Source organism: Impatiens glandulifera, chromosome 4, assembly GCF_907164915.1.
Source record: "Impatiens glandulifera chromosome 4, dImpGla2.1, whole genome shotgun sequence".
Classification (NCBI taxonomy): domain Eukaryota; kingdom Viridiplantae; phylum Streptophyta; class Magnoliopsida; order Ericales; family Balsaminaceae; genus Impatiens; species Impatiens glandulifera.
In genome coordinates, this window is record NC_061865.1 from 44,033,232 (window position 1) to 44,043,858 (window position 10,627).

General features: G+C 31.1%; 2 protein-coding genes across 2 annotated transcripts; both read right to left on the reverse strand.

Moving 5' to 3' along the window:
- Positions 1–2,292: 2,292 nt before the first annotated feature.
- Positions 2,293–3,888, reverse strand: LOC124935190 (probable pectate lyase 16). The gene is made up of 4 exons (XM_047475639.1): positions 3,823–3,888; positions 2,872–3,227; positions 2,597–2,732; positions 2,293–2,517 (listed from the first exon to the last, which is right to left on the reverse strand). The coding sequence occupies exons 1-4, from the start codon at positions 3,886–3,888 to the stop codon at positions 2,293–2,295; spliced, it is 783 nt and encodes a 260-aa protein (XP_047331595.1).
- A 3,498-nt stretch (positions 3,889–7,386) lies between these two features.
- LOC124936713 (pectate lyase 1-like) lies at positions 7,387–10,067 on the reverse strand. The gene is made up of 4 exons (XM_047477232.1): positions 9,578–10,067; positions 8,054–8,409; positions 7,776–7,911; positions 7,387–7,679 (listed from the first exon to the last, which is right to left on the reverse strand). The coding sequence occupies exons 1-4, from the start codon at positions 10,034–10,036 to the stop codon at positions 7,455–7,457; spliced, it is 1,176 nt and encodes a 391-aa protein (XP_047333188.1). The 5' UTR covers positions 10,037–10,067; the 3' UTR covers positions 7,387–7,454.
- Positions 10,068–10,627: the final 560 nt, after the last annotated feature.

The window sequence follows — 10,627 nt, forward strand, 5'->3', positions numbered from 1 at the left end:
TAAGAAACAATTTCAAACAAAATTATCTATAAGAAAATATTTAAAACTTAGTTAAATGTACATTTATTATACCTACTTAAAATATGTTTTAAAAATAACAAAAATAATAATCATAAATTATTTACGCTAAATCGAAATTTATCGTATTTTTCCTCCATTCTTTTTAGCTAATTAAAAAAATAAACTTTAATATTTTAAGTTAAGCATAATTATAATTTTCAATCCGTCTCTGAAAATGATGTTTGAGTAGGTTGGGTTATTTAAATATTTCAAACGAATAAGCCTTAATTTCAACTATGCAATCAGGGACGGACCTAGGATTTCGAACTGGAGTGGGCTTGAAACAAATTTAGGGTGGACTTAAACTAATAAGGAGAAAATTTTGAAAAAACAAGTATATATAAAAGTAAAGTTTTACCATTTTTTTAATAATTACATAAAAAATAAATTATATTAAAATTTTTTAAAAATTAAAGATAATTTCATATTTCTACCAAAAAAACAAAATCTTTTTTTTTGGGATAGGCTTCAGCCCACCCTACATAAATTCGTCCCTGCATGCAATCTAAGAGCTAGTTTGAGAAAAAGATTATTTGAGTTTTATTTGAATCTTCTCCCAAATAACCTTGAAGTATGAAATTAGAAAAAATAATAGTTTTTTAACGCTCTCTCGTATAATAAAATAAATATTAAAAAATTATAAATATATTAATATTAACTTTTATTAATACATCTATACAAATTTAATTAAATATTAATTTTATAAATCAATACTATTATAATTTAAATATTATATAAGATAGTATAGTATATTATAATTTATTTTTATTGTGCATTTATTTTATTTAATATAATTAATATAAAATTTTTACATGAAATAAATTTTATAAAATAATAACCAAAAATTAAAAAAAAATCTATTAGAATATTTATTTAGAATAATCATTTAAAGGTAGTTTATTCCAAAACAAAATTGAATAAATTTTTTTATAAATATTTAATTTAGATAAGATATATATATAAATTAATTAATATTTTTTATTTAAATATATTTAACTTTATTTTTATAGTATAATTATTTATTTAAACTATTTAAAATTTAAATGATATATTAGATAATATAGTAGGTTATAATTTTATTTATATTTTGAATTTATTTTTATTTAATATAATTTTTTAAATAAAAAATTTATTAATTTAATTTATATGTAAGTAAATTTTATAATGTAATAAAATAAATATAAGATATATATATATATATATATATTAATATTATTTTTTAATAATATAAAATTAAATATTTAAGTAGAAAATAATTTTAATATTTTAATTAATAAAATTATTGATTAGATTAGTGATGTGATGATAATTAAATTTTGGAATAAAACTTAAGTTTTATCACAATAACCCAAAGATCAAACAGGCCTAAATAAGGTTATGTTTCTAAGCTTTTCTTAATACTTTTACATCAACTCAAAAACTATTGGTATATATATATCCCCAACTTGTTTATTTTTAATATTCTTATACAACAAGGTCAACATGTAAATTATCATGATGTGGCCTAATCGTACTTGTACAATATGAAAATTGTCAACAAATCAAAGATAGACACATGATTTTTTGAATATGAAGTTGAAGAACAATTAATCAGAAATATTATGAAACCAAAATATTTAATTTATTAGAGAAATATTATTGGAGAATAATATGCTACTAGATAATTCCTATAACATAAAGAAGTTGGTTACAGAATTAGACTGTATATTTATAAAAAAAAAAAGGATGAATATTCTTTTGGAAGGATGATATTGAATTTTAAATATGCAAATTTTGTAATCATCCCATATATAAAAAAAATGAATTGCACAAACTTAAATCTTACATTAACAATACATTTTATTTTTTATTTTATTTTAAGATTTCAAATTTTATATTAAGTAACGTGACTTGAGATACTCATTATATTATATATTATATATCACATTTGCGTGTGTATGCATGTTGAAGTGATAAATTACCCATATTAACCATAGATTACTCATTTCCTTCATTTATAGTGCAAATAAAATTGGCACTATGAATGGATCAAAACATTTTTACAAACCAACAAAAAAAAAATTCAATCATCCACATTTGTGAATACACTTGTGGAGAAATAAAATATGTTTATACTATCACAATAATGATATTGTTAAATTATTTGTGATAATTATAATATTGATAGATTTGTAATTAATTTAACATTCATTCTCCCTCTCATTGAAATTTAAAGTGCAATCATTAAGCTGATCAACATCTGGATTTTTTGGTACACTTGAAAGCACCTGATGACCCAGTCAAGGCTGGAAGAGACCTGGCATCAACCACCTTAAATTGTTGATCAAGGTCATAGACTGGCCTAATCAAATCCTTTTCATCTCCAACTTCAGAAAAGCTAGCACCATTTTCAAGGACATCCTTAATAGAGTGAATGTTCCATTCATCCCCTCCATTGTAACCCTTCTTCCAAGTAACCTAATCCATCATAAATAAGAAATAAATAGCTAGGATGTGTCATGTGTGTGAATTAAGGATCATGGAAAGTTGGTTATACCTCCTTCTTCCCTGCTTTTTCTGCGATGAAAAGATTTGCCTCGCTGGTCACGCTAGGGTTCATGCTTCCTCCAATTGCATAGAGCCCCCACCCCTTGTAGAGATTGTTCACGACATGGGCGAAACCGTGGCGTACCCTTAAAAGATATTAAATGAAGAGTATATCTATTAACTATTATGTGCTAGTTTAATAGTTTGTTTAGGTTAGGATAAGATCCACACATTTGTAAAGACTTGTTTTCAAATGTGCATTCAATAGTATTAGATCTAGCAAACCTGGGCATGCGCTGATGGCAATCTGGGCCGAAATGGTTGAAAGCCACAGTGACCTTCATGTTCTTGTCCCTAACAAACCCATCATCATGGCCAAGAAGCATCACCTTATTGTGGTTCTTAAACCAATTGTTTGATATTGTGATGTTGGTTGAGCCACGAGTCACGTCGATCAAACCATCCTGACCACTATAAAGGGTGTTATGGTCAATCCATATCTTATATGATGATACCAATCTAATTGCATCCCCATCTGTGTGACCTAAAGTAACTAACTTTCCTTCAGGACCCATCACATTTCCTGGACTTTGAGCCTTGCAATGGTGGATTCTTAGGCCATGGATTATCACGTTTCTAGCCTGAATTTAGTTCAAGAGCTCAGATCATGAAACAAATTTAGAATGGTCTTATTTTATTAATACAAACTTTAACGTTTCACAATGATAATTTATGGGAACTAAAATGAGAATAAGAGACTTTGAGAAAATATGAGAATGAATAAGAATGAGAGGGAGATTATGTGACATTTTTTGAACTTTTCTACAAACTCCTTACAAACTAGGTTTGATCTAATTCATTTTTTAAATAAATTAAGAAATTTTAATTTTAGCTTTGGGAGCTTGACTCAATTCTAATGGAATTAGTCGTCTAGAGTTCAAATTAAGGATGACAAATATAATGCTTGTCTAGAGTTCAAAATAAGGATGACAAATATAATCTTGCCGTGATTTTCGATCATAATTATCATGTTTGAGGTGATTTTTCTCGGTTTGACCGATGGATAAGGACGGAGATGATATTTGTGTTAATCGCTCTGATTTTGTCCTAATTTCACCACAATACTAATAAATACAATTAAATATATAACAATATTAATATATATATTTTTCATATTTTATAAGAGATGATGTGAAGTCAATAGGCTTTGGCGCTCTACTTTCATTATCGCTCTACTTCTGTGCTTTGGTCTTTAGATGCTTCAGTATGGCTTCCATGATTAAGTGACATAAACTGTTCCATCAAGCCTTTTATTCCGTTCATCCAAAAAGAACAGCTGACTTCAGATTTTACTCCAACTTGTTGAACCTCTTGCATCAATCGAGTTAGACTATTGTGACGTTTTTTTTCTTCAACAGACATATCTGAATCATAAATGTTGGTGATATTTTGATACCCACGCTTAATATCTTTACGCCATCGGTCCATTATATAATACATTGGTACCTCATTCACCTTCATTTTTTTCAACACAGCCATGATATGCCTACACAAAATACCTCTGAACTCAAACAATCGACATTTCACATTGCAATCATTTTTTGTGTAATGTACTTTGTAAGAAACATCTCTTACATGTTCTCCATTAACCCCCAGAATGATTTCCTCAACTCTAAATATACTAACTAACCCTTCCTCTTCAATGACTAAGATGTCGCACAACATCAAACCTCTAACTTCTTCTTGAACCAATCTAAATATATCTGGAGTGTAGAAGGTTTGGTATTGTCTTTCCAAGGCAAATCCACTTACAATTGGTATCAAAGAATTAAACGATTTGAAATCCAATTTCTTTTCTCTCTCGATATTTCTCAACAGAGCCCTATCATATTGCTCGACGAATTGTTTGAGAGATGTTTTGGACTGCACGTAGTCATCAAAGAATGCGTTCATACTTTCACTCCGTTGAGATGTTGACATGCTGGCCCAAAATTGTCCTTTGACATAAACAGGTATCCATTTAGATCTTTCCAAATACAAAGATTTCAACCAAACATTATCTTCCAACTGATAATCTTCAATTAGTCTATTCCAATCCTCTTCACATTGTTGAATATTTATGGAATTGTATACTATGTTTTTCAGCCTCTTCTTTATTAGATGGTATTCAGTATGACTTCCAAGTTTTATAGGAAGTTTCTTCATTATATGCCACAAACAAAATCGATGATGAGTTTTAGGAAATACCTTCTCAATTGCAATCGCCATGGATCGACATTGGTCTGTGATTATGGCATTTGGAGGTCTATCATGCATACATTCCAACCAAGTTCTAAACAACTAAGTGAAAGAATTTGAATCCTCACTTGACAATAATCCACATCCAAGCAAAATGGATTGACCATGATGATTAACACCAACAAACGGAGCGAAAGGCATGTCATAGCGATTTGTCAAATAGGTTATATCGAAAGAGATAACATCATGAAAATCTTCAAAGGCAGCCCTGCACCTACCATCTGCCCAAAACACGTTTTTAATTCGGGATTCCTCGTCCAAATCAATAAGGTAGAAGAAGTTTGAGTTCCCGGTTTGCATTCTTAAGAAATAATTAGTGAGTGCTTCAGCATCCCCAATCCCTAACCTCAACCGTCGTGCTTCTGTAACGTAATTTCTACATGTCCTCTCATCGAAAGACATGTTTTCATACCCTCCAGCTTCAACTACAAGTGATTGAAATGTTTTGGCCACAATTATTCCAGCTTCATCGTTTGTATCCAATCTTCTTTTTACATTTCCGTCAATCACTTTGTAGGATCTAACATGACGTATTCTCTTTGGGCTTAATGTATGGTTGTGCTCAAGAGAAATACTTGTTATCACATATTCCCCTTCATTTCGAACAACAACATTAATCTTTGCTTTACAATCTGTCTTCGTTATTGGTCTAGGCTGATGAAACTTATTTTTTGCCTTCGATTCTTTCATAAAACTCTTGGCACAACCAACGCTGAAATATTTCCTCTTACCACCTACATTTTTGCTCTCTAATTTGGTAATGCCGAATCCCGTTAAGTGGGCATATGATGTGTAGAATTCAAGAAGTTGTTCTTCGGAGGAAAATGTCATTCCAACACTAGGAATGTGACTGCAAAAATTATGTGAAACCGTAAGAAAAGTCCATTAAACACTCATTTCGGGTCCCGAAACCACCTTTCAGGTCCCGAAACCACCTTTCTTGTCCCGAAACCACCTATTTCGGGTCCCGAAACAAAACAATTTTTGTCCCGAAATAGTTGGTTTTGACCCTTTCTTGTCCCGAAACGACTCATTTCGGGTCCCGAAACACATAATTTTTTTACCCGAAACACAATATTTTCTTACAAGACACCACACATTTCGGGACAAGGAAGGACCCTTTCTTGTCCCGAAACCAACCATTTCGGGACAAGGGTGGGTCCTTTCTTGTCCCGAAACAAACCATTTCGGGAGAAGGAAAGACCCTTTCTTGTCCCGAAACCAACCATTTCGGGACAAGGAATGACCCTTTCTTGTCCCGAAACCACTAGATCTGTTCAGGGTACCTTTCGGGTTCAACAGGGGTGGATCTGTTCAGGTTAAGTTCCTCATCTACTAGGTTGTTCAAGTTCGGTGCTTCGGTTTCCTGAAAATTCAAACCGTTTAAATCCATAAATACATCTGTAAAATGTAAACCCTAGATCTGTAAAATCTAAACCCTAGATCTATAAAATCTAAACCCTGGATCTATTAAAAAAATAATAAAGATCCTTAAAAAGGATACCATTGAGAAGTAAATGCTGCCGTAGAAAAGAAATAAATGCAGCCGGAGAAGAGAAATAAATGCAGCCGGAGCTGGAGAAGAGAAATAAATGATGCGTTTCAGAGAGAGAAAGAAATGCAGAAATATGAAACCCTATTGGGTGAAAGAGGATATGCAGAAACGTTTTAATTTTTTTTCTCTCTCCTAGCTGGCAAGGCCACGTAGGATTCGTGGCCTTGCTTTCGCTAACCCTTCGTTGGGTTTATCATACCTCATATATATATATATCCCCAACTTGTTTATTTTTAATATTCTTATACAACAAGGTCAACATGTAAATTATCATGATGTGGCCTAATCGTACTTGTACAATATGAAAATTGTCAACAAATCAAAGATAGACACATGATTTTTTGAATATGAAGTTGAAGAACAATTAATCAGAAATATTATGAAACCAAAATATTTAATTTATTAGAGAAATATTATTGGAGAATAATATGCTACTAGATAATTCCTATAACATAAAGAAGTTGGTTACAGAATTAGACTGTATATTTATAAAAAAAAAAAGGATGAATATTCTTTTGGAAGGATGATATTGAATTTTAAATATGCAAATTTTGTAATCATCCCATATATAAAAAAAATGAATTGCACAAACTTAAATCTTACATTAACAATACATTTTATTTTTTATTTTATTTTAAGATTTCAAATTTTATATTAAGTAACGTGACTTGAGATACTCATTATATTATATATTATATATCACATTTGCGTGTGTATGCATGTTGAAGTGATAAATTACCCATATTAACCATAGATTACTCATTTCCTTCATTTATAGTGCAAATAAAATTGGCACTATGAATGGATCAAAACATTTTTACAAACCAACAAAAAAAAAAAAAAATAATTCATCCACATTTGTGAATACACTTGTGGAGAAATAAAATATGTTTATACTATCACAATAATGATATTGTTAAATTATTTGTGATAATTATAATATTGATAGATTTGTAATTAATTTAACATTCATTCGATCTCCCTCTCATTGAAATTTAAAGTGCAATCATTAAGCTCAACATCTGGATTTTTTGGTACACTTGAAAGCACCTGATGACCCAGTCAAGGCTGGAAGAGACCTGGCATCAACCACCTTAAATTGTTGATCAAGGTCATAGACTGGCCTAATCAAATCCTTTTCATCGCCAACTTCAGAAAAACTAGCACCATTTTCAAGGACATCCTTAATAGAGTGAATGTTCCATTCATCCCCTCCATTGTAACCCTTCTTCCAAGTAACCTGATCCATCATTTCGTCAATCAAAAACATCAAACAATATAAGGATGTGTCATGTGTCATGTGTGTGAATTAAGGATCATGGAAAGTTGGTTATACCTCCTTCTTCCCTGCTTTTTCTGCGATGAAAAGATTTGCCTCGCTGGTCACGCTAGGGTTCATGCTTCCTCCAATTGCGTAGAGCCCCCACCCCTTGTAGAGATTGTTCACGACATGGGCGAAACCGTGGCGTACCCTTAAAAAATATTAAATGAAGAAGATATCTATTAACTATTATGTGCTAGTTTAATAGTTTGTTTAGGTTAGGATAAGATCCACTACACATTTGTAAAGACTTGTTTTCAAATGTGCATTCAATAGTATTAGATCTAGCAAACCTGGGCATGCGCTGATGGCAATCTGGGCCGAAATGGTTGAAAGCCACAGTGACCTTCATGTTCTTGTCCCTAACAAACCCATCATCATGGCCAAGAAGCATCACCTTATTGTGGTTCTTAAACCAATTGTTTGATATTGTGATGTTGGTTGAGCCACGAGTCACGTCGATCAAACCATCCTGACCACTATAAAGGGTGTTATGGTCAATCCATACCTTATATGATGATACCAGTCTAATTGCATCCCCATCTGTGTGACCTAAAGTAACTAACTTTCCTTCAGGACCCATCACATTTCCTGGACTTTGAGCCTTGCAATGGTGGATTCTTAGGCCATGGATTATCACGTTTCTAGCCTGAATTTAGTTCAAGAGCTCAGATCATGAAACAAATTTAGAATGGTCTTATTTTATTAATACAAACTTTAATGTTTCACAATGATAATTTATGGGAACTAAAATGAGAATAAGAAACTTTGAGAAAATATGAGAATGAATAAGAATGAGAGGGAGATTATGTGATATTTTTTGAACTTTTCTACAAACTCCTTACAAACTAGGTTTGATCTAATTCATTTTTTAAATAAAATAAGAAATTTTAATTTTAGCTTTGGGAGCTTGTCTCAATTCGAGTGGAATTAACCGCCTAGAATTCAAAATAAGGATGACAAAATCATTCTAGTCATGTCTAGAATGATCTTTTAAACTCGTAATTTTTTTCCCGTTTTTATGAATTTTTAATGAAATAACGCTAAGTCGTTTTCTAAAAAAAATAAAATAAAATAAAATAAGGATGACAAATATAATGCTTGCCGTGATTTTCGATCATAATTATCATGTTTGAGGTGATTTTTCTCGGTTTGACCGATGGATAGAGACGGAGATGATATTTGTGTTAATTGCCATAATTTTGTCCTAATTTCACCACAATACTAATAAATACAATTAAATATATAACAATATTAATATATATATATATATTTCATATTTTATAAGAGAATGTAAAAAAAAAATTATAATAATATTAAATTTCAATATATCACAATATATATTACATAAAAACATTGTTTTATATAATTTATCATAAACAAATTTTACCTTTTATATAATATAGTATAAACAGCCACGACGGAGATTTTCTAAAATCAAACGGATAGGGGATAGTAGTAAAATGAATTTTCAAAATAGAACGGAGCAAAAATAGTAAATGCATTATTCGCATTAATCCGTCACATTGTCATCTCTAGTCCAAATAGATTATGGATATTTACGATTGTATGTGTAATATATTCTTATTTTTTGGAGTGACCATCAAAATATTCTAAATTTCTTTTGTTTTATGTTTATATTTTTGTTAGAGGCACATCTAGACTCTTATGTTCATTGTTTTTGCTTGCATCTACTTATTTTCTTTTTTCTCTTATTTTTTGAAAGCCTTCATTATTATATATATAAATCTTAGCGATTATCCCTTATGATTATATCGATCATTTAAAAAAAAAATCATACGAAAAAATGTACGTACCCTCTGCACAGTTATGCATGCCCCATCTTCAATGTGAACGATAGCACCACGACCATCAATTACGGTGTAACTACTTACAAGGAGGGGTTTGGTTAACGTGATACGCATGCTTTTAGCAAACGTGATCCAAACTTTTTCCTTGATCATTGTGGCTCCATATCTTAGGGTTCCAGGTTTCGGATTCAAGGGATCGTCGCTTTTATCCGTAACAAGATATTGGACAACACCCGGGCCAATATTGTCGGTCATCTTTCCCGTGAATCCCACCGAACATTTGGCGATCACTTGTCGATTGCTCCACCAATTTGGATCGCCTCTCCAGCAAATATCAATCACGTTCATGTTCTGAACCTTTTGCCTTGCATGAACATTGATAGGAGAAAACAACATGATGGAAGCAACAACAAGTGTCAAAACACATGGCCATCCCATGAATCGAGGGGATTGGGAGGCCATCATGTTTTCAATATGTTTTTGGTGGGAGACTGAGAAAGAGAAATAAAGAGAGGGAGGGAGAATGTTGAGATGATGGAATATGGAGGAGGGAAAGAAGGGGTATTTATATTTGAAGTTGTTATAGGAGATGGCCATGGAATTGGATCTTACTTAATTGGTTGTAGCCAGGATGTACCAAAATTAGAGATAGATGTATTGCAAATATAGGTTTTAATTTAATAGCAAATGCAGACCTATAAGTATGCATTAATAGTAGTATATAAATAGTTTTTATCCGCATATATATTGTTAGAAATATTCATTGTAAATATAGGTTTCCATAGCATGTTGTAAATGTAACTTATAATTATAACGAAATCACAAACAGGACTTCGATGATCGAACCGTAAAAAAATTTATTAGAAGTGAAAAAAACTTTAGGAAATGAAAACAACCTTGAATAAATTATGTCTATTGAACTTATTAAAATAAGAACATATTACAGAACTTATATAAAGTAAAACATAATTTAGACATTAAACTAAGAGACATGAATAGTCTCATTTACTATATATAAAATCAAGAGACTTGGACAATCTAAGAGACTCTTGAATA